Source organism: Protopterus annectens, chromosome 4.part1 (genome assembly GCF_019279795.1).
Source record: "Protopterus annectens isolate FY-2018-M chromosome 4.part1, PAN1.0, whole genome shotgun sequence".
Taxonomy (NCBI): Eukaryota; Metazoa; Chordata; order Ceratodontiformes; family Protopteridae; genus Protopterus; species Protopterus annectens.
In genome coordinates, this window is record NC_056734.1 from 762,070,258 (window position 1) to 762,094,551 (window position 24,294).

General features: G+C 42.0%; 1 protein-coding gene across 6 annotated transcripts in view; it reads left to right on the forward strand.

The window, feature by feature from the left end:
- Window positions 1-24,294, forward strand: part of PLCH1 (phospholipase C eta 1) — a 3,453,772-nt gene that overhangs the window by 2,594,251 nt on the left and 835,227 nt on the right. For all 6 annotated transcript variants that reach the window (XM_044070508.1, XM_044070510.1, XM_044070513.1 and 3 more), the window contains one exon: window positions 3,771-3,974. In XM_044070508.1, the coding sequence (XP_043926443.1) occupies window positions 3,771-3,974 (204 nt within the window). The remainder of the gene's footprint in view (window positions 1-3,770; window positions 3,975-24,294) is intronic.

Below are 24,294 nucleotides of genomic sequence, written 5' to 3' on the forward strand. Positions count from 1 at the left end.
CAGTTAATGCATCCCGCTGTGGAATGGTAGTCCATTTGCTTATTTATGCTTTCAGTCTTTTCTTCATGTTCTGTCCTCTAATGCTGCCATTTTTTGAAACATCTCTTCTTGAGAAGTCTCATATTCAGGCAGCATTTTCTTCATTTGGACCTCTGATTTGTTGCAGGGTTTTTTTTTTTCTTCATTTCATCTGAATAGCTGTTTAAAGCTTCTTCCATTATGTCCAGCCTGTTCTTGTTTGAGTTGATGTACTCCTTCAATGTTTCATTTATTTTAATCAGCCCTGAGCACGGTTGATTTATGTTTTTTTTCCTCTAAATTACAGGAAGCCTTCTCTTGTACCAAGTGGAGAGCGTGAACTGCTTTTTGCTGTACAGCTAAAGGATTCTTCTCTGTCATTGTTTTTGCTTCATCCTTTCTAGTTGATTTTCCTTCAGGCTTTCTAAGTTCCTTCTTTGCTGGGATCCAGGCAGTGTGCTTACTAGCCAGTAACTGAATTTTACAAAAAAAAAAAAAAAAAACTGGCAGAATTACTAGCAATCATCTCTCTCTCTCTCGCTCCTTGTACATTGCAAAAGCTCAGATTAAGCTGGTTATCAGCATGCAGCCATCTTGGAAGTCATTCTAGCTTCTTTTTCATGCCAAAATAGACCAAAAACCTTCATACCATTCCTGAGCTTTAAAGTTGGAGCCAGTCTTTTTCAGTTATGATCCCTTTCTTTTGGTCTGACCCACTGACCCAGGATGTTCACCAGATGTATGTTTGTGGTTGTGGTGCATTTTCATCTGCAGGAAACCAAGGTTGCTTCCCTACCTGGATGTCTGGCTCCCTCATTTCACCTCTCCTACATTAGTTTGGTATGGTGAGAGAGTTTTTGACAGGTTGTTTTTAGTGTCCTTGGTTAACCTTTTAGTTGTAGCAAAGTGCAACTGTAGCACTCCCAGTACCGGAGTGTTATATACTGCAGCTTGTATACTGTTATCCACAGGGCAAGTCTTCCCACAGAGTTTAGTTTTAATTTCCAGTGTTACTGCTGTACTCTGTTCACAGTTGAGCACAGAACATTAGTCTTTTAAGGTACTGAATCTCTGGGAACTAGACATCTGTATTATCCCTCTGACCAGATATCACTTCAGAGTTTCACAGTGGAACCTTCAGGTCCAGTGATTACAAAACAGTGACCTAGTTAAGCATGATGTTTGAATTTTTCATGTGTGCCAGCCCCATGTTATGGTGGATGGATGCCAACAGTGGTCTTCCTCACTCACTGGTGGCAGTTGCTATGGATCTGTTGGCTCGAGGGTGGATGGTTGGGGTGTTTTGATAGGCAGACATTTTTAAGTATCTGGGCATCAGTTGAATTTTCACTTCCCATCGACTTACTGGAGATGAGAGCAGATATCTACTTGTTTAGATGTCCCAGACATCCATACCCATAGGGGGTCATTAACCATACAGTTAGACAACATGCCTATCATATGGTACATTAGTAAATGGGGGAGGGGGCTTACTTTTATTTGTTATACCAGTATGATATGAGCTTGTCAAAATGAGCCACATCTAACAGCCACTTCTTGGTTGCAGCACACATTCTGGGGATCTCAAACACATAGGTGGACAAACTGAGTAGATGCTTGCTCATGCTCCATAAGTTGTCCCTCAACTACTCAGTGGTGAGGATGCTGCTTCACAAATGCAGAAAACGCTGCTAATGTCTCCACCTGTCTGTCAATGCATAGCCAATGACTTCTTCCTCATGCCATCAATAAGGAGGGCCATGAAGTACACTCAACCTCTCAGGTAATCAAAAGGAGTGTCTTATGCCTTCCCCATTTTCTCTAATGATAACATTGATTTACAAGGTGAACATTTTCAAAGCTAAGTTCATACTTATAGGCCCAAATTGGTCTGACAGATATTGCTTCCTTTCTTACTGAACTCAGCTAAAGAAGCTAATTTCCCTGAGACCAATGAAAACTTTGTTGTCCCATCCATTGGTTAAGTCTCACCAGAACATTAACTTTCGGAAACAGAGTAGAATTTCTTCAGTTCTAGTAGTTGCCAGCAGTACTGATTTGTTTTCTGTTTTTTGACAGTCTAGTCTTTTCTCTATTCTTCTAAGCGTACCACTTGGAAAACTTATAGAGAACCACTGAACATTTTTCAGTTTGAGATGAAGATGAAGGATTGGGTCTGTTCTCTGCTCTATTTCTTGCTATTTTGGATTACCTTGCTAGTTTGACTCCAACCTGAGCGTCTCCTCTGAAAAAGTCTACTGGGCTGCCACTTTCAATTTTTGTTGGGGCCAAAATGGTTCCTCTGACATCCTTGTGTGTGTGTAAAGTCTTCTTGGAGAACAGTTGTCTTTTAAAAAAAACCATTATGTGACCAGTGCCTCCTCAAAATTTGTATTTTGTATTATAGACATTAACATAGACCCTTGTCTGCACAGCTTGAGTTAGTGTCATTGATGACACTGTTTTATTTACAGTTAACTCGGCCAGAATAATTGTAGAGTTACATATATTATTTGCAGATCCTCATTTATTGACTTGTTTGAATTATAATTTGAATTCACTGAGATAGGAGCAATGTTAATTTCTGACCAATTTCACTCTCAGCCTGGAGTCAGTAAAAAGACGAGTCATACAAAGTGTGCAAAAGTGACGTGACAGAAAATAAAGTATAATGGTAGAATTATGTAAATTATGTTTTGCACTTTATGGGCATACACAAGGCTGTTAAGCTGTTATTTAGATTGAGAAAGTCATTCCAGAAGCATTCCTAGCAATTTTAATTCTTATGGTAAAAAGTCCTTCGCTCAGAAAGTTTAAAAATCACCCTTGCTAGATGGTTGTTTCAGTGCATTAAATGGTTTCCGTTTCCCACAGAAGAGTTTCCTTGCCATCCCCAAAGCACATTAAAAGGAATTCCTGCTACTTTCATTGCGTTTTTCAAGAATGTTTCTCTGGAATAAGATTTAAGCAGTTGCCACCTAGATGTTCGTGAATACTTTTGCAAAAACACTGTAAGCTGGATCTAGCCTTTAGGTCTGGATCTCCTTTTGTAGATTCCTTTGGAATAAGAAGTGTGTTGGCCTAGGACTCCCTTGTTAGAAAGAGCTTGGGACTCTGTCTTGGAAGTTACGAAGGATGGACCCACTTTTATCAGATGTAAATCTGAAAGAATGGGTCTGTTCTTTGGAACAGTCCCTGCACACACAAATTGATTGTATAAGCGTGGTAATATTGTATATGAGATAATAGGGTCTTCTGGTAAGTGGATAATGCAACATGAAAGTTCCCTTCCAGGGAAATACTTTGTATAAGAGGAGATTACTACGTAGAGTGGGTAAAAGATTTTTGTGACAGAACAGATAAAATATTGTATTTGTTAGTACTGTTCACAGAGAATCAAGCAGTGTGAATTTAGTTTAGTGAGAAGGCATGCTAAAAGTTTGGAAATTCTAGTCCATATTTCATATAATCTTTATCAAAGCTGCTGCTGTACATCAAGTCTTCTGTGATTCAGTAAAGGTAGGAATTGGGTTCTTTTGTAGCTCTTACTAAAGGAGTAACTTACAGTAGACACTGTATGGACGGGTTTTGTGATTTTTGGTGTACATTGTCAAGTCAAGCAGTCTCCTGGTACTGGACCTAGGACATGTATGCAATTCATGCCACAGAACAATGCCTTAAAGAAATACTTTCATATTTTGCCGGTTTTCTGTTAATGGTTTTTCTTGTTTGTCTCTTTTTTTTGGCTATAGGTTTCACTAATTTTATGCGTAGTCCTGCATGTGATATCTTTAGTCCTTTGCACTATGAAGTGAACCAGGATATGGACCAGCCTCTATGTAACTACTACATTGCATCATCACACAACACGTACCTGACAGGAGATCAGCTACTGTCCCAGTCAAAGACAGAAATGTACACTTGGGTCCTACAAGATGGCTGTCGTTGCATAGAAGGTATTCCATGTCAATGTTTCATGAATGAGCACATATTCCTTTTCCAGATAATTACCATAATGTGAATGATAGAAAGGAAAAACACTTAGATCCTATTTATCCTGTTTGTCCTATCTGACTTGTGGCTCCTCTCACAATACCACTGCTTCAGCCTTGAATTCCTTTACATTTTCCCTACTCATAATGCACATAAAAGAGAAACTGCTTCATATCTCATTTGCCACATCAGTGTTCAGACATGGTCTCGATCTCCTGCAAGGTAAGTGCTCCACCTGTTATGTATAAATTTTATAGTTACACTTTGTCTTTTTTTATTGATAACTGTGCTTTACATCCCTCATGTGAGCTCCTTATTTCCATCTTAGCATTTTATTACTATTATACTTTCTTAGACATGTGGGCATTACGTCTACCTTCCGCTACTGCTTTATGAATTAAAAAAAAAAATTAGTACATGTCAATATTTCATCTTCTTTTTAGCAGATATTGTGTGACATTAACTTTTATTCTCTTCGAGTTGGTGTTCTGATTATATAGCTGCATCTAGTCTGTGGATTTTTTTTCTCTGTCTCTCTAACTATTGACAAGGAGAAGGGAAAGAGTTTTAAAAAAATGTTTACAGTTTGGACATAAAATACCCCCACCACCCACATTCACATGTTCGCTCTGTACTGCATCCGGCTTGGGGCGGGGACATCTCATGGGCTTGCCTTGTAAGATGGAAGGAACAAGTTGATTATCAACGACTTGCTACCCTTGGATCCAGAGGCAGATAAGCACAAAAAAGACAGACAGGGTTAGAAAAAGAGAAGAATTCCAAATGTAAGAACACGGAATCCAGGAAAAGGAAACATGAGATGTTTCCCGATGATGGACCTTCTAAAATGTCTAGATCAGTTCCACTGATATCTCAGCCATTCATTCCATTTCCTTTGGAACCTATTGTTAGAATCAACAACTTGCCAAAGCACTTGATCCAAGGCACTTCTAGTAGGCAGCTTTCTAGGTGCCTTTCTCAGTTTTTGTTGCAGTCTTCATTCAGGTCCTTTAAGAATGCATCCACGGTATTTTAGGATTGCGTCATGATGGTTCAAATAGTGTCATGATGGTGCAGATAGATATGTTTGTTCTTCTGTTCCTATCAGTATTGAGGGTTGAACTTGACTGGTCCATCATACCCTATTTGCACTTTCCTTGGTCTGGCTTCCAGATCTGGTGGCTAGCTGACCACTTGCTGCAAAGCCTATAACTTTGACTTGAGAGTTTTGAATCTGATTCATTCAACTTTAAAGTCTTTGGATTTAACTGTATCTCGGGACTGGCTTCTTGATGTTGACACTTCAGCACCATCTTCTACCTATCCTGTATGGAACCTATTTTCAATGTTGGAATCATCAACCTTTGATTCGGTGGTACTGATCCCCTCCTCAAGTACATCTGCTCTTTTGGGTTCCAGGTTTCCTTCTTCAACACTGCCTGCCTCTTCCATGGAGGTGACAGCTCTGGTACTTGATGGAGGTTCCTCGGATCCTGCAGATGTAGGCTTGGCCTTTAAAGTTATGGGGAGGATCACAAACTCTCCCCCAAGAGCTGCTACCCAGACTTCTTTGCTTTAAGCCATTTGGTTTTTGAGTATTGTTTCTTTGCTGTTGGTTTTTCCCATGTCACCCTTCTATCTCTTATATGACCATCTCATGCTTCACAGGGTTAGGACCGAGCTGATGCTCAAAAATATACAGTTGTAGGTCTGAGGATGTGGACTGAACCCCCACACACACACACACACACACACCCACACCTGATGTTCCAAAGAAGAGAACATGCAAAAAGAGATGCATCAAAGTCCCCTGTAGAGTCAGTCACTTTAAGCAGTGACTCTGAAGATCAGAAGGGCCCCCTATTATCCCTCAGGAAGACCTCAGTTTTAGTGAGATCTTGTAGGTCATGCATCAGAAAGGAAACTATCCCACAGACCTACCCTGTCAGGATAAGTAGGTCTGTTTGAGGTGTATGGCTCAGTATCATCTGCTTCTTGGGTGATTCCTTTGGTAGACTGCCTTATCAATCTGAGTACTAAAAGAACATGGTAGGAGCCTGATTCTTCTAAAAGCATTCCAAGGAAGTCTGATCAAGATTGTCTGAACCCTGAAGGACAGGCAGTTTTGGTTCAAGAGTCCCTTGGTTGATTGTATTATTGTTGCAGCATCAAACAAAAAAGAGGTGACAAAAGGATGCTGCCACCATCCACCAAGTATGGGGTGATGGACAGAATGGGTAAGTGGGCACATGCGTCGGGTAACTTTGCACTTTTGGGCCTTGAACTATGTTACACACTAACTGGTTTCATTGAGAGTTAGCATAACAAGCTTTACCCCCTCTGAAAACACCACACACCCCTGCCTCTAAGAAACAGCTAGAAATTACTCTGGGCACACTGTTTAATATTACAGCTGATGGAGCAGCAAGAGCAGCAGGCACAGGTACCATGATAAGGTGTCATGCTTGGCTGTGTCTTTGTGATTTTCTAGACATTTTCAAGGTGTCCATTACTAATACTCCTTATTATAAATTGCCATTATTTGGACCATCTGTTAAAGAGAAGATATAGAAGTGCTAACAATATGGGAAAATTCTTTCTGCCACAAGAATTAAATATGAGACCCTGCAATGATGGTATAGTAAGAGCCAAAAGGGGTACAAGTCTATCTGATTTTAAAAAATCCCAGCGTTGAATCTTTGAGTCATCTTTTGACTATGGCAGAGGTGGCCCCTTCAGTGGATGCAGACACAGGTCTGGGAGGTCCACAGAACCTGAACTATCAGTAGCCATTCTCTGATAAGGTAGCCCACCCATCCCTGAAGGGCTGCCTGATTGCTCTCCTCTTGTGGCAGACCGGGATTGTTTATTCCTCTACTTACTGGAGTGGATGTCCATCACATAGGAATCTTGGAATCTTGGGCTAAGAGGATAATATACAGAGGCTATTGCATATACTTTTCCCATACCCTTCCCTTCCAGAGTAGCTGCTCGCAGATGTACCATTCCACTAGCAAGAAGCAGCCAGAAAAGAGAATCTAACTTTCCTATAAAAAGAGCCAGCAGACTGGATAGAGATAGGTTGTTCCATTTTTTTTTTCTTCCCAAAAATGTTCATCCTAAGTAAACTTAATCGGTTTGTCACAAAGGCCGGTTTCAGGATGGTCACAGTGCAAGCAGTTTTGCCCTGCTTTACAGGTAAATGATTGGATGCACTTGGTTGACCTTCTGGATGCTTATCTCCCCATCAAGATGGTCAAAGCATCCAGAATGCACCTTTGCTTCCATATGGCAGCCAGGCACTTCCACTTCAGAGCCCTGACCTTTGGTCTCATCACAGTCTTCAGGAGTTTAACAAATGAATGGCAGTAGTAGCAGTACATGAGGCTACTCAGGACAGATGTGTTCCCTTACCTAGATAACTGGCTTTTAGTTGCTATGTCAAAAGAATCTCTTATCAGAGCCAGCGATTACTTACTTTAGCTCTGCCTGTCCTTAGACTTGTCTGATAATTTCAGCTACAGTCAAACCATGTACAACTAAGCCAGTCCATAAAGTTCGTTAGATGCCACCTCACCATAACAACATGCACAATATCTCTTCCATTCAAAAGAGTTGAAGTCCTGATGCTTTCTGTGAACATTCTGCTTCAGTTTACCTCTCCTTCCAGAGTTTTAATCCTAAGAGTTCTAGGACTTATGGCTTCTTCCATTCTAATGGTTCATCTAGCTTGCCAAAACACATGAGAACTCTTTGGTGGCTGCTCAAAGAGCAATAATCAAAGTTAATGGATTTGCTAACAATGCCAGTTCTGATTGCCAATCTTTACAGAAGGGAGCTACGCCAGTGGTTAACCTCCACACTGATTCTGCATGGGGGTCATTCCTCTTCCCCCCACCATCAGTAATAGTAACCATGAATCTTGCTTCCTTGGGTTGTGGGGTACGTTATTGCATGATCCAAGGTACATGGTCAGAACAAGAAGCCAACCTTCACATCAGTGTCCTGGAGATGAGAATGGCTCTCCTAGCATTGCAGGAACTTCAGCACTTCTTACCTTCAGTATGAAATTTCCATCCTAATTGACAACATGACTGTAGTTTAGTACTTCATTAAAGAGGTAAGAGCCGGGTCCTGCCCCTCTGCTGGAAAGCTATGAGAGTATGGCAGTGGGTGATGTCTCATAGGATCATAGGAGGTTACTAGGCTAACGGCCCCAGGGCCCTTACAAGCCTGTGTTCCCAAGGGTGTCTGGTTCAGGCAGACACTAAAATCAGCAACTATTGCTCCTGTCCAAGAGGGACACAGATGGAACCCCTGGGGTGAATTTTTGGTTATCCATCCAGTCGTCCAAATTGCGCTTAAATAGGGCAAATAAGGGGCTTTGTTTAACTTGAATAGGATGCATGTTCCAAAGATGGGGCAACCTCTCTCAGGCAAATCTGTCTCTCCAGCAAGTTCTGTTGATGTCACATACCAGGTTAAGGTCCTTAGAGTGACCCGTGTGGCATTTGACTTGCAAATGTGCAGCATTTCCATTCAAGCTGCATCAGAGATTACTCTGTATGCAAGGCACAGGTCACCTCTGAGCAGACTGTATGACACAGGGTAAAGTGACACTGATTTCAGTCTGTCTGCATATAACAGATCTTGAAGACCCTGAATTTTGGATTGTCCATCATGTAGGAATCTTGCATCAGGGGATAATATACAGAGGCTATTCCAGCATCGAGGATAGGACCTGGTTCCTCCATGCTTGCTGATGTACCAAACTATAGTTACAGTGATTGCCTTGTCTCATGAAGTGGTATGGATTCTCTCTGCTTCTCAGAAGGAATCTACCTGTGAAATATACAAAAGCTAATGGAAACATTTTTCAGCTTGGACAACTGATCTGAGGAATGGATCCCTACAATGCATCTGTTCCTCAGGCACTTATTTTCCTTTACAACTCTCTTCCTCAGGGTCAAGGTTCACTTGGCAGCAATCTCAAAATTCCACTGTTTCAACTCCCTTTCACTGGCTTCTCATAGGTCATACAAGGCCTTCCTCAAAAGGACCTTTCTGCTGTATCACCCCTATCAGAGAACTAGTTCCATCATGGCAGCTAAATTTTGTACTGGTGCTAGAGGCTGTAACCCCCACCCCCACTGAGAACTAGCACCTGCTATTTCCTTGAACTTCATCTGTTGGAAGACTTTATTTTTCATGGGTGTAAACTCAGCCAGGAGAATTGATGCTGCAGTTTTCCTGCTTTAAAGGTTGCTTTTGCATATTTATGAAGACAAATGGCATTCTTATATCATTTGAAAAAGTTTTGACAACTTGCAGTTTTGCTTTCAGTTCCTCATATGATGAGCTATACAGTTTTAAATCATTGACAAAGAGAAGATGAGAAGTCTTTACACTTTGTTGTTTTCTAGGAGCCAAATTATAGCCATGGCTTAAGGTGTTAAGTAGACAGCTTAATTGGTTAAGGGCAAGACAGAATAGCAGCGGTGACAGACTCACCCTGGAATATCCCCCTTTGAATTTTTATCCCTGGGATAATAATTTGTCCTATACCATGGCTTAATTACAGAGTGGTCTGCCACTGTTTCATGGTCACTGTAATGTAGTCGATCAGTGTAGGGTGTATCTTATACATTTTAAGCACTCTTTCATCCATGAAAATCTAAAAACAAAAAGGATTAAGACAAATCCAGGGAAGGCATGAAACACAAGACTGGAAAACAAGCTTCCACCTTTTCCCTAAGGTACCAAGGAGGAAATCTTCTCTTTACTGGACACCAAGGCAAAGATCTCCTGTTTTGTTGACAAATTTACTGATGGATATTCATCAGAGAAAGAAATGACCCATTTTCTAACTTGCAGGCCTCCTTCACCTTCTTCCTTGAAATCTGTGTGTTCTTTTAGAAGCACATTATAAGCTAATTGGAAACCGATGATGACTGCTTGTTTGAAGAAGCAGACAGGACTAGGCATCATCCTGTCCCACTCTGTTATTAGGGCATACTGGTTGGCCCCCTCTGACATTTTTTACCTCCTTTCCTGGTACATTTTCTGCATCTGTGACTTTGGAGCTGGTGTTCCACCCAGGTCCTGTTCTTCAGCACTGTCGACTATTCTTGTTTCAGTGCTGATAGTATTGCAACCAACACACTCCATGCCAGCCCCTTCAATATCAAGTGGGCCTTGGATCCAAACATTCAGCATCATATCTATGGCACCATCTGCATGAGCAACTTACTTGGAATCATTTTTGGTGTTAAAGTCATCTGCGTTTCAACCTGTGGTACCAACCTCCGCCTCAAGGCTGACCAATTTGGTACCACCCACCTGTTCCTTGGCCAGGAAGGAGTCTGTTCCAAGAAGGGGATCCTCAATGCAGATGTACTCCAGATTTGCCTTTAAGGTTATGGAAATGTTGATAGCCTCTTCCCTGCCTAGGGTGTCGACAGGACTTCCACCTGTTCAAGTTTCCCAGGGATAGAGCAGAACTGTATCTTGTGGGGATTCACAAGCGGTGCGATCCAGCTCTTCCATAGACTCTGACTCTGGCAGCATGAGATTCCTAGAAAGAGCACGTACAAAAGGAAACACACAGAATTCCCTTCAGAATTAGTGACCTCAGAATGTAACATCTTCTGTAGGGAGTCTCCTCAGACTAGAAAACAAGCTTCTGCCTCTTCCCCTAAGGTACCAAGGAAGAAATCTTCCCTTTACTTCAGACCAAGGAAAAAAATCTCCTGTTTTGGAGAACTAATGAAGCAGAGGGGATAATAGCCGTCTCACCCACCCTTTCAAGACAATGAATTGCTCTTCACAGTATGCAGCTCTTGCCCTTCTATTTCTTGGGTTTTCCCTCCCAATTACCATTTCATAGACTTGGTCACCAGAAGGGCATGGCAGGAACCTGATAAACTGGAATCCATCCCATGAAAATTTAAAAAAGGCTTGCATCTCCCTAAATGTATGCATTTTGGTCTGAAGGTCCTCTGGGGAACTCTGTGATTGTTGCAGAGTGCTCAACAAGAAAGAAATCGCAGCCAAGTCATTTACTGTCTATTCAGTGAGCAAAGAATCCAGGTGATATACAGGATGGAGAAGTGCATTTATGTCTCGTGCACGTTTGCCTTGAGAGGATTAAATTATTTGGCTGACATGAATAGATCCCAAAAGGAGCTAGTTAAACAAGCTGTGGATACTTTGAGTTAGCCCATGACTCAGGAGTCTACAAAATGACTACAAATTACTCGGAATACCATTTTTATTATCACCAATCTTTCCATGCGTCTGTATCATAATGCAGCCAGTGGTATAACACTTGGACATCATGCCTGGCTCCACCTGTGTGACTTCAGCAACTTCTTTAAGACATTCTGTATTAATGCCCCCTTTTATGGATCCTCACTGTTCAGTCCAACAGTTAAAAAAAAAATGATGCTGTGTGAGCAAGATGGGAAGATGCTTGTCTGCTGTGGGAGTTTGGTTTGAGAACCCTCAAAGGGCTTTTGATAGGAATCAGAAGAAGTTCCAAATCTCTCTTGTTTAGGAAACCTCAGCACCAACTATTTGACTTCTCCTTATCTGACAGGGGTGGCCATGGCAATAGTGGCCCCTTTAATGGACACTGACCATGAAGTTGAAGAGCTCTGCAAAATCAGGAGTATATGGAAACCTATCAAGAAAAGCCAAATCAACACTCGTAATGGCTTTCCCAACTGTCCCACTCTGGAGACAGGTGTGTGTGTGTACCTATCTATATATATATATATATATATATATATATATATATATATATATATATATATATATATATATATATAGATAGGTTCATAGGTGTGTACTAGGCTAATGGCCCTGGAGCCTTTACAAGCCTAGCCCATAGGATTACCGTGGCATCGTGCCACCCACCCTTAGTTCCTAGGGCCTCTGTCGAGTAGAGCCACTGGAGTGATCCCTGGGGTGAATTTTCTATTTCCCATCCAATCATCAAGATTTCTCTTGAAGAGGGCCAGTGAGGTGCTCTGCTTGACATGTATGGGAAGTCTATTCCATAGCATGGACAGTCTCTGGGTTATGAACTGGTCCCTCCAGCATTTTCTTTTGATTGTGGTAGTGAGGTTGAGGTCTCTGGAGCATGAGGTGGAGGGACTGTGATTTCTTTAGATGTAGCATTTCTAACAGAGCTGGGTCAAACATGGCTTTTTAAGTCAAGCAGAGATCACCTCTAAGTAGGTGATATGAGACAGAGAAGAGTTGGATTTTTTTGAGTCTGTCCATATAGGCCAAGTGTTTAAGGCCTCGGATCCTCTTTGTGAGGTACTTTTGCGGCCTGTCCAGTTGGTGCAGGTGTCTAGTGAAGTACATGCCAAATGGGGCATTGTACTCGATGATTGGCCTAATGAGGGAAGAGTAAACTTTCTTCCTGGATGTAAAACCCTTAGTAATGAGATGTGCTACATAGAAGGACTTTCTGACCACAGTGGCAACGTGGTGGTCAAAAGAGAGGTTGCTGTCAACCTGTGTTCCCAGATCTCTTATAACACCTTCTGTGTTCAGTGGACTGCCATCAGTTTGGTAATTCAAGGGAACCAGGTTTTTCCCAAAGGGGATGAAGACATATTTTTTGGCATTGAGCTTAAGGCCATGGTTCTGACACCAGTTGTTGGTCTCATTGAGGCTTTTCTGTAGGATGTGTCAGCATCACGTGAGGAGTTAATAGCTCCCAACTTGCAATCATCTGCGAACTTTGTCAGTTAGAGTCCCTTCATGTTGGCCTGGACGTCAGAGAAGTAGATACCAAACAGGTGAGGACCCAGGACCGAACCCTGTGGGACTCCACTTGTGACTGGTCAGCAGTCTAACTTGGAGTCAGCTACTTTCACACTGTGGGTTCTATCTGTGAGCCAGTTTGCAACCCACCTAGTGATATAGTGGTTGATGCCTAGCTTAGTAAGTTTTTCTATGATTCCTGAGTGGGGAATGGTATCAAAGGCCTTGGCCAGATCAAGGTAGGCTGTATGAACCACCTTACCTTCATCCACAGCTCTGGTGATTGATTCAAAGAAGTCAACCAAGTTGAGCAGGCATGATCTACCCTTCACAAAACCAAACTGTGTAGGATCCAGAGTTTGGAGATTCCCTATATCCTTGTTTATTAGGTCCATGATGATGCATTCCATAGTTTTACATATCAGACTTGTCAGGCTAATGGGGCGGTAGTTCCTGGGATCTGTAGTTGCTCATCCTTTGTGGAGAGGGATGACTGTAGCAGTGCGCCATTCGGTGGGGACAAAGCCTGAGGTGAGGCTGTGATTGAACAGGACACACAGATGAGGTGCCAGTTCACTCTGTAGTTCATGTAGAACACAGCCAGGGATACTGTCCGGTCCCATAGATGCTGTATTCTTGGCCTTGGACAGTGCTGTTTTAACCTGTGCATCAGTAATACTGGGTGCCTGGCAATCTACTGGCAGTGTGATTGGTCCTTTGGGGGGGGGGGGGGGTAAAATTAGCACTGAATCTGTTCACCAGTATATTTGTAATATCTGTTGGCTCAGTATAGGAGATACCATTGTGCAGTAGCTCAGAGCAAATCTGGGTATTGCCATGGAGATTGTTTACATAACTATAGAAGGCCTTGTGGTTGTCTTTACTATCTGCTGCAATTTTGTTTTCATAGGTGGATTCACTAACCAATCTCGAAATACTGAAATATCGAATTTTGGAGTGAATAGTCAAACACCCACATACCTGAACCTGCAAAACCACACACACACACACACACACTTACCCAACTACACTAAAACAAAACAACACACACAAACACAACATAACATACACACATACACCTACCCTACCTATAGGCAGCCCCATGTGAGGGGCTATGCCCCCCACACTACCCCTACTTATATATACTAACTCCAAGGTTGCCCTAAACACACAAAAAACACCACTGCGCACGCACACACAGACACACACACACACACACACACACACACACACACACACACACACACACATCCCTAGCCAATACCCTTAAACAAACACCACTTACCTAAAACCCCAGATAAATCCACACACCACACGTCCCAAACGCAACACCACAATAGCGGATTCAACATTTCCGCAGTCGGCATAGTGCACTTTCGCAGAACTGCACTTTCGTGCATTCCGTCTTGACATACTGAAATTCGACATTTCAGTACATCGAGATTCTCTAGGGTTTATATATATATATATATATATATATATATATATTTGTTAAACTTTAAACAGAGTTAAACATATTATATCAAAATGCAAACTGTTGAAATGCTTCACCATTTTGCAGTTGAGCTAGTTCCTTTGACCATCTGTAGGACTGTCCAGCATTTGAAGATTTTTTTTTTGTTAGTTAGAGACTTTGTTTTCTTAGTTCATTGAAATGTGATGAATTCTTCCTACTTTAGAGAAAAAATTTCATGTGATTTGTTGAACATACTGAGCTTGTGTGTGTGTGTGTTTACTGATTGAGGTTTTGCAAAGCTCCATAGAGAGAAAAGGGGGGGATAATCACATCACCTTGCCATACAGATAACCATCACACAGGACAAATGGATGAGAGAAATCCTATCCAGATGCTGTATTCCATTCCCTGTTCCCAGAGACCATGTCCACAGAAACCACTATTATCCAACATTGTACCCCACCAAATGTCAGCAGCCACATATGAAGTTTCCACCCTCCTTCAGAACAGAGCCATCCAGGAAGTCCCCATCAGACCTGTGTGTATCAGGAGTTTATTCTAGATCCTTTTTGGTGCCAAAGAAGAGCAAATACCACAGGCTAATTGCAGATCTTAATTACCTAAACCTATTTGCAAAGTAGATCCCATTCAGAATGTTGATGATGTCAGCAAATTTGCAATGTCTAGATGCAAACAACTGTATGTACTCTGTTATACATCCAGGATGCTTACCTCCATGTAAAAATCACAAAGGAGTCCAGGAAGTTCTTTTGAGTAGGAGACAGTCATTTCCAGTTCAGAGCCTTGTCCTTCAGTCTCACAGCAGCATCTAGGGTTTTCATCAGCAACATGGCAGTAATCGCAGTTCACCTCTGCCTGAAAGGGATCTAAGTCTTCCCATACTTGGATGATTGGCTCCTAAGGGCAACCACCAGAGAATGTCCTTAGTAGGCTACAGAGCCTATTTTTTACACGTCTATCATTAGACATCTTCATAAACTACCAAATATAACAACTTCAGCTCATATTGGAATTCATCTAAACATAACATCTTATTGAGCATCTCTTAGCCCTGAAAGGCTACTTTCTGTTAAACAATCTGTACAAGTCCTTTTATCATCATCATCCTTTTCCCATTTTTCTACATGAACTCAGGGCGTTGTCGGCTGTCACCATATCTCTTTATTCAGTGCCACTCTCCAACCTTCTTTGACATTCATGCCTGACTGCTGCACGTCTTCTCACACACAATCCATCCACCTCTTTGCTGGGTATCCTCTCTTCCTCTTACCTTCTTCCTGTCTGTCCCAAATCTACTCACCAGATTGTCTTCTCCTTTTCTGCACATATGCCCAAACCATCATAATCTCTGACCTTTTCTGCAGCCTGAGCTACTTTGGCTTTGACTCCTATGTCCTCATTTCTTCAAATGTCCCACAGTGAGCATCCTACCACCCATCTCTGGCACTTCATCTATATCACCTCTGCCTTGCTTGACTGAGCTGCCTTTACTGCCCAGGTTTCTATACCATGCAGGATGCTGTGTACCATTTGCACCACTGTTTACACTTTACTTTCCAGCTTCTTTGTCATTCTTCTGTCATATATAACACCTGACATTCTATGCCAATTGGCTGCAGCCCCTCTGATTCTAGCTTTGATCTCGTCATTCAGACTTCCCTTCTCCTCAACCACCCCTCCCAGATTCTTGCAGCTGTTAACCTGCAGCTCTATTTTCCCTTCTATTTCATTTCTCAGCTTCTTCTGATTCCCCCATTTGCTGCCATTACAACTCTTGTGTACTCAGTTTTATCCTATGTGCCATCAGTTTTGCATTCCATTCTCCTGTCATTTGCTAAAGTTCTTGCTCAGAGTTTGCCTGAAATGACACATCGTCTGCATAAAGTAACTTAGTTGATCTGTCCCCCTCCAACCTCTTTGCTAATGTAGTCCATCATCAGTATAAACTACAGTGGGATCAGAGCTGAACCCTGATGTACATCCATTCCCACTGGAAATCCCCTCTACTTGTATTGGTTCCTTGTACATAGCTTGCACTAATTCTGCCAGTGATTGTGGGACATCACACCACCACAGATCTACCCAAATAAGCTTTCTTGGGACCTTGTCATATGCTTTTTCCAAGTCTATGAATGACTAGTTGAACTCTTTCTTCAACTCTAGTTTCTTCTGATCTGTCTTACTGCAAACACCAGGTCAGTTGTGCTGCATCCTGATCTGAATTTGAACTGGTCGTCTCCCATCTTACTTTCAACTACTCTCCGTTTTCATTTATCAATCACCCTTTCCAGGACTTTCCTGCAGTGTTAGAGAGTTTGATAACTCTGTACTGCCCACAGTTGTAAATGTCCCTTTGTTCTTGAACTCTGGGACTAGTATGCTTATTCATCTATTTTATTTATTTATTTATTTAAATTTGTTGACTGGGAGTGTCCGACTGGATGTAGGTCCATTTTCAGCGGAGGCCCGGGGAGAAAAGCTCCACAGTTAAAATAAACAGACAGTATATACATTGGATTACATAGTGAATAACAATTTACATAGCAATTACATACAACATATTTACAGATGAAGAACATAGTACATCAGTAGACAACTAGAATCTTTATCTGTAAAGTGCATACCAGACGTTAACAAATGTTACAAGAAGAAGAAGTTTGTGCTGTATAATAAGTACTGGCTTATGAGCATCTGAGCTTGCTATAATCAAGGTAGTTAGTGGAGTGGAAAGAAAGGGAGTGGTTGGATGGGGTGGGTGATATTAGAGTGGGAGTTGCAAGGGCATAGCCAGCATGTTTTAGTTGCGCTTTTAGTAAAGTTTTGAAGTGGGTGCATGATGGTATGGAGGTAATTGTGGGTGGGATTGAGTTCCATAATTTGGCTATGGTGCAAGAGAATAGTGCTTCACCAGCAGAGTTATTGGCTTTAGTGATCTGCAAGTGATTTTTGCTGCTGGATCTTAGTGGTCTGGTGGTGCGATAGGGTTGGAGTAGATTCTGGAGGGATGGGACATTTAGTGGATGGTTTACTAGTTTGTGGGCGAGTGAGAGTTAATACCACTGAAGGAGGTGAGGGAGTTCAAGCCAGCCCAGTTCAGCAAGTGAGAGGCAGTGGTGACTACGGTAGGATGTCCCTGTGGCGAATTTGGTGATTTTGTTGTAGCAGGTCTTTAGCTTGTTTAGATCACATTGCCTTAGGTTGGTATATGTTGGAGAGGCATAAAGTAGGGTGGAGATAAGGTGGGAATTTGCTAATGAAATCTTTGCTGCTTTGGTGAGAAATTGCTTATTTCTGTATAACGCTCCTAGTTTTTTGTGGACTTTTTTTATAGTCATGGATATGTGAATGTCAAATTTTAGTTTGTCTATTTCCACTCCTAGCAATTTGGTGTGTTCAGTTGGGTGTATATAGTGTTGTCTTTTGCCGTGATGTTAAAGTGAGAGTTGTTTTGAGTATGGTGGGTTGGAAGATGAGTAGTTTAGTTTTGTTTGGGTTGAGTATTAATCGGGCATCGGATAACCATGTTTCAACAGAGGAAAAGGCTTCCTGTGTGACTTTTTGCAGTTTTGGTAGGGACTGGGCTGAGCAGATGATGGTCGAGTCATCTGCGTATTGTATGAGTGTGCCATGTTTGGTGGCAGAGGCTAAATTATTAGTGTAAACAGAGAAGAGTAGGGGTCCAAGGATGGATCCTTGGGGAACCCCTATGGAGACAGGTAGTTGGGGAGATATGTCATTCTGCCATACAATGGATTGTTGGCGGTCAGACAGGTAACTGTGAAACCAGTTGGTGACCGATTGTGAGAAGGATAGGTTATTGAGGACAGAGATAAGTTGTTTGTGTGGGACCATGTCAAATGCTTTAGATAGGTCTAGGAAAGTAGCAGAGGAGAGATAGCCATTGTTTTTATGCTGAAGGATAGTGTTAGTAAAGGAGAGTAAGGCAGTGGTGGTGCTATGGTTTGGTCGGAAAGCATGCTGAGTACTGGAAAGGAGGTTGTTAGTAAGGAGGTAGTCTGAGACCTGAGAGTGTATGCATCTCTCTAGTATTTTGGAGAGTGGAGAGAGAATAGCTATGGGGCGGTAATTGGTTAGTTCTGTGGAGGGTCCGCCTTTGTGGAGGGGAATTATATGTGATACTTTCCACAGTGCGGGAACGTAACTTTCTGACAGAGATCGGTTAATCAAGATGGATACTGGGTAGGCCAGAGCATCAGCTGCGATTTGTAGGTATTCACTTGGGAGGCTGTCTGCTGCTAATTTTGGTGGGTTTAAGTTTAGTTAAGAGTTTTTTTATGTTGGAGGTAGGTACAGGAGAAAAAGAGAAGGCAGTGGGGGGATTACTAGTTGAAGGTGTGGGTTGGAGGGGAGGGGGGTTGTGTTGTTTAGCTAGTGATAGTATGGTTTGGGTGAAGTGTGTGTTGAATGAGGTAGCAATATTTTCTGAGGAGTGAGGGATGTTAGGAGGAGGGGTACTGACTTTACCTGGGTGGAGAATGGAGTTTATGGAGGACCAGAATTGTTTGGGGCTGTGTTGTGAGGAGACATGGGCAGACTGGTAGTATTGGGGTTTGTCCTGTTTTATTAGCTTTTTGACTCTATTGCGTAGTTCTAGGAATTTCTGTCTAGCTGAGGGGTTTTGGTTTTGCGCCAGTGCTCCCTGGCTTATTCATCTGTCATCTGAGGTACATCTGTCTCTCCACACTGCTATGGGTACCCTCAGGAACCATGTCTCCCTTATATCACCCAGCATCTTTATCATATCTGCTGTGACTTTATCTGAGCCTGATGCTTTCCCTGACTTAATTTTCCTTAGTTCTGTTTTTACATCTCCTGTAATGAGCTCCTCCTGTTCTCTCATTGTAGGCTGTGTATCACACAGTACAGCTTATGTGGGGTTTTCTTCATTCAGAAGCTGCTGGAAGTACTTCTTCCATCTGCCTTTGATGTCATGTGAACTGGTGAACAGGATGTTGCTGACATTCCGTATGAAAATTGCCTGACTGTCTTCTTTATTGTTCTCTCTTTGCCTTGCAACCTGATATAGGTTCTTTGTGCCATCTGCTGAGTCACTTTCCAGAAGATGGTAGAGTATGTCTGATGCCTTTTTTGCTATTGCAACTCCTTTCTTAGCCTTTTTGTTAGCCAAAGTATTCCTTCCTAACCTGGTCCAGCTTTTCCCACTTTCTTCTGCACTCTTCCTTTCTTTTGATGACTTCCTAGACTTCTGCATTCCACCACCAGCTTTCTTTATGTACCTGAATTCCATATCTGGCTCAGATGCATATTTGCTCTGTAGTCCTCACACATACTGCTTTGAGGCATTGCCATTCTGCACCTCCACATAATTCCTCCTTTTCTTGAGGTGCTAGAACCCTGAGTAATTCCTTGACATATTGTTCTGGTTGCCATGAGTCTGTCTGAATTAACACGTCGAATAAATAAATATTGTGCTTTCTCTTCAATCAACTTCCAGGTCTTCAGGCCAGTCTTTGTTGAACTTAGAACCTTATTTAATCACTTCTTGGAGCTGATTGTGGCAACCAGTGATTTATGCTGTGGGATTACATTGCAATCGCTGATTCTACCCCAGTTGCCCTTTCATTACTAGGAAGAAGTCTGCCTGAGTTGCATGTTGACAATTCTTGTATGTGATTTTGTGGCTGGCTCTCTTGCTGAACCATGTGTTGTCTACTATTAAGCTATTTGCCAGATGGAAGTCTGTATTCTTATTGTTCCATCCATGTGGCACAGGCAGTCCTCATATCCTGTTCTGTTTGTTACGATATATGCATACAGGTCTCCCATTATCAGCACCATTTCATGTTATCCAGCTTTATCTAGTAGGTCCTGCAGCTGCTGTCTGAATACACTCCTTTCATCAGTATTACACCCTTCTTTGGGCCATAGGCTGAGATTATGAATACTGCCCTATCATTTAGTTGGAGTCGGACTGCTATGAGTCTGTCACTGATTCTGATAACATCCCTCACTATTTTCTGAAGCCTTTCCATAACCACAATTCTCATACCATTTCTAGCCTGCCCTCCTCCTGAGTAGAAGACTCTGGATCCCGAGCCAAGTGGCTTTGCTGCACTGCCCTTCCATCTTGTCTTTTGGATACGTAGGATATCCAGCCTCTGCCTTATCATGTCATTCACTTCCAAGCTGCATCCTATTAATGAGCCTACATTAAGTGTAGCAATTCATAGTTCATTTTTAGCAGGTTGCTTGGTTTTACGTCCAGCTTTCGCTCAACAGAACTATCCCAGGTAACCAATACTGGGCAACTGGACACCGGCTGGCCAGTAGATTATTGACCCTGGGTTGCTGGGCTTTATAGTGGGTACATGCTGACCAGTAGGGGGCCCTGACATAAGTTGGACAGTAGTCTCTCCCTTGATAGTCACATCGCCACAGTAGTCAGGAAGTCCTTCTACGTGGCACACCTCATCATAAAAGGGTTCTCATCCAGGAAAAAAGAGGTCATTGTTCCCCTCTACTTGACACTGATTAGACCCATTATAGAGTACAACTCCCCTTTTGGAATGTACCTCACAAGACATCTGCAGCAGCTGGAAAGGCCATAGAAGTACCTCACAAAGAGGATTGCTGGCCTCAATCAAATGCCTTACACTGACCACCTCAAAAAACTCCAGCTTTACTCCATAGCATATCGCCTACTCCACAGTGATCTCTGCCTAACATATAAAGCTATGTCAAACCCAGAGCTGTTGGACATGCTACACCTAAAGAAATCCCAATCCCTCTGAGCTACATGCTCTAGGGACCTAAACCTTGTCACCACAATAAACAGGACATGCAAGAGGGATAGATTCCTGTCCCAGAGACTTCCCATACTCTGGAACAGGCTACCCATCTATGTTGAGCAAAGTTCTTCATTAGCACTCTTCAAGAAAAATCTTGATGAGTGGATGGGAAATAGGAAATACACCCCGGGGATCACTTCTGTGTCTCTGCTCAACAGTGGCACAGGAAAATAACTTTCTTGGGTGGCGTAAGCCAGGGAACCTTGTTGGCTAGGCTTATGTAGGCCCTTGGGCCAATAGCCTAGTACCTACCTATGAACCTATGGAGTTGGCCGAATCCTCAAGCAGCTTATTACCGGCAAATATCTCAGCCCATTGGGTGACTTTACTCAACCCAACTGAATCACTTAGAGCCAAATTTTACATAGTTGAGGCATGCAGTTTGTGATTTGGGTTCTCCTATCCTCCCACATTCCAAAGGTGTGCCATAGCCTAGGTGAAATGGAAATTTCCTTGTTTGCCCTTAAATATGCATTCCAGGTATGAGCAAGTATCTGTGTATTCTTTAAAATAGACTGGTTTCCTGCCTAACATTTGCTTCTTTGCCATACATTCACTGATGCTAGGTAAGCTGCAGCTGTACCGTGACTGTGAATAACTTAAAGCCTGTTATCAGAGAATGAATGAATGCATGAATGTGCATTTGTCATGTGAAGGTGATGAAGATCTAAAGCTGCTGGACCTTTCATGACCTGAGGTTTGGCATCTGTACCTATCAAGTGTGCTGATTTTGCCTTATTGTTTTACCCTGTTGCTTGTATTTTTTTTGATTCTCTTGTAAACTGTTGAGGATTACAGTCAGTCAGTAATATCAAATGTTAAAGTTTCATACTACTTGCTGTTCAGAAAATATATGTTCATGCAAAATTCATTGCTCTATTAATTTGTTAAATGAGTTATGGTAGTATTTAGGAATTATCTCTGATTTTAGGAGTTATTTTTCCTCCCCTGATTATTTTTGGCTTTGTCCAGTATTCTTAAGTAAAGAAGTTGACAGGTATGTTGGCAGCTAACTGAAGGAAGATGGGTCCTTATCGTGTTTTATTTCTTAATCACATTCAGCGTACAGTTGCCTGCTTTCAGTAATATTCTGTGAGCTTCAATCCAGTGAAGCAGTTTGCAGAAAGTTGTAATGCATGTAGCAGTGGAGTCAAGCCAGGCTTGTAGAATGTACCTTAGTTATAACTCATTGTTTCAGCCTTTAAGATGTACTTCAAGCTAGATACAGTGCTTTGGAAACTGGTGAGCTTAGCTTCTTCACTCTTAGCTTCCTCAAAAATAGTTGAGTCATCATAAAACATCTCCTTCAGAGGTGTAGCTAGCTATTCTGGCATCTGATGCTTTCACCCAATCTGACCCTCTGCCAACACCCTCCACTGTGTGTTAAGGAGTAAAAAAAAAAGTCTTTCTTTTTAAACTGTAGCAGCTGCTTGCCGCATGTGCAGCAAGCAGTTAATACATTCTGTGCCTCACACAGATCACTAAGTGCTTCCATTCTGACCACAAATGCATTTTCTAATGCCAGTAATGCGCTGCACTGAAAACCATTCTGAATCTGCCAATCCCAAGCTCTAACTTTGCCCCAACCTAGCTACTTTTACTGATCTACTTTCACAGTAGATTTACTGCAGCCACAGTTTAGGTAGTTTCTGCATTTGTTAAGGTGCCCAATATAAGTATGAAGAATTTCATAGCTTTTAGATTTTGTAAATATTCCACAGCCACTAAATTTTATGACTGTTCATGCCTTGCTATTACCTTCCTCATGTTGCACCTCCTTTCTACTGGAGGGCTATACCAGTCAATCCCAGAATAAATTTTTGTCCACCCATCCAGTTTTCACATGCAGGGAAGATTTATTCTACAGGTTTTGGAAATAGTGGGTTATAAACCTGTCCCTTCACTTTGTTGTATTCATCTGTTGGTGAAGCTTTTGCTCCCTAGTTCTAATATTTGTGGAGATCCAGGAGCTCCGACACATCTGCATCTCTAATGCTATGGTGAGTGAAACAGAGATCTCACTGAAAAGTCTGTAAGATACAATAAGGGATACAGCTTCCAGCCTGTCTTGGAAGTTCAGGGACTTTAGGCCTGTGATCTTTTTGGTTAAGAATCTCTGGGGTCTTTTTAATTATTTGATATGTGTAATACATCACAAAGGGGCATTGTACTTGATAAGTGGTTTGAACATTGCTGAATATAAGAGAGCGATTACCTCTTTAGAGCCTGATATTTCTTTGCGAATTAACTGTGCTAAATCAAAGGATTTCTTAAGACACTGCCGCATGATGGTTAAAAGAGCGGGAGTTGCCAACCCAAGTTCCAAGGTGCCTGACTGCATTTTTGCTTTTTAGTAGTGTGTTGTCTGTATAGTACGATGAGGAGAGAGGGTTTTCTACTAAAAATGGTGATGGTACTATTATAAGAATTTTGTTTGCACCAATAATACAGCAAGAGCTTACTATGAAGTGCAAAGTCATTCTTGAGGGTTTGGATGTCAGAGGGTGACTTAACCCCCCCCCCCACACACACACACACACACACAATTTGCAGTCTACAAACCTAATCAGCCAGATGTCTTGGCTGTTTGCTTAGAGATGAGAGTTGCTTGGAGATGAAAGAGAGAGAGAAGAAAATGCTGAGAAGAAGTTTCAGCACTGAGTACTGGGGGCACTGCTGGTCACTTTCATACTTTCTGATGTGGCACCTGCAATTCACATTGTGTGGGATGTTCAACATTTGGATCACTGTTGAGGTTACCTACGCTGTATGAGTTATATCCTGCCAAGGATGTGACCATTGGCCTGATTTCAGAGCTTCAGGGCACATTCCATGCACCCTAACTGATGTGGGGATCAAGGTTTGCTACATAAAAGCAGCAGGTAGGGCATCAAAAGCTTCAGAACTTTCTCCCACTGAAGTGTGCTCCCTCTGCAGGCTTTGTGGAACTGACAAGTCAGGTAGTGATCATTCAAGACGAGACAGGTAGGTACCCAATTGAGGAAAGCTTTCCACTACTTCAGTTTACTGAAAGAAAAAAAAATATTATTTTTTTGTGTGAAAATGTTTATTTTATGCTAGGTAATGCTTTTGGCAGTCATGTGTGATAAAAGGGCTTTTTACTTGGGGAATGCTTGTGCAAAAAAAAACTGTATAACAAAACTCTTTCACTTTACTTTTTGCTACGTGTCTTTCTAG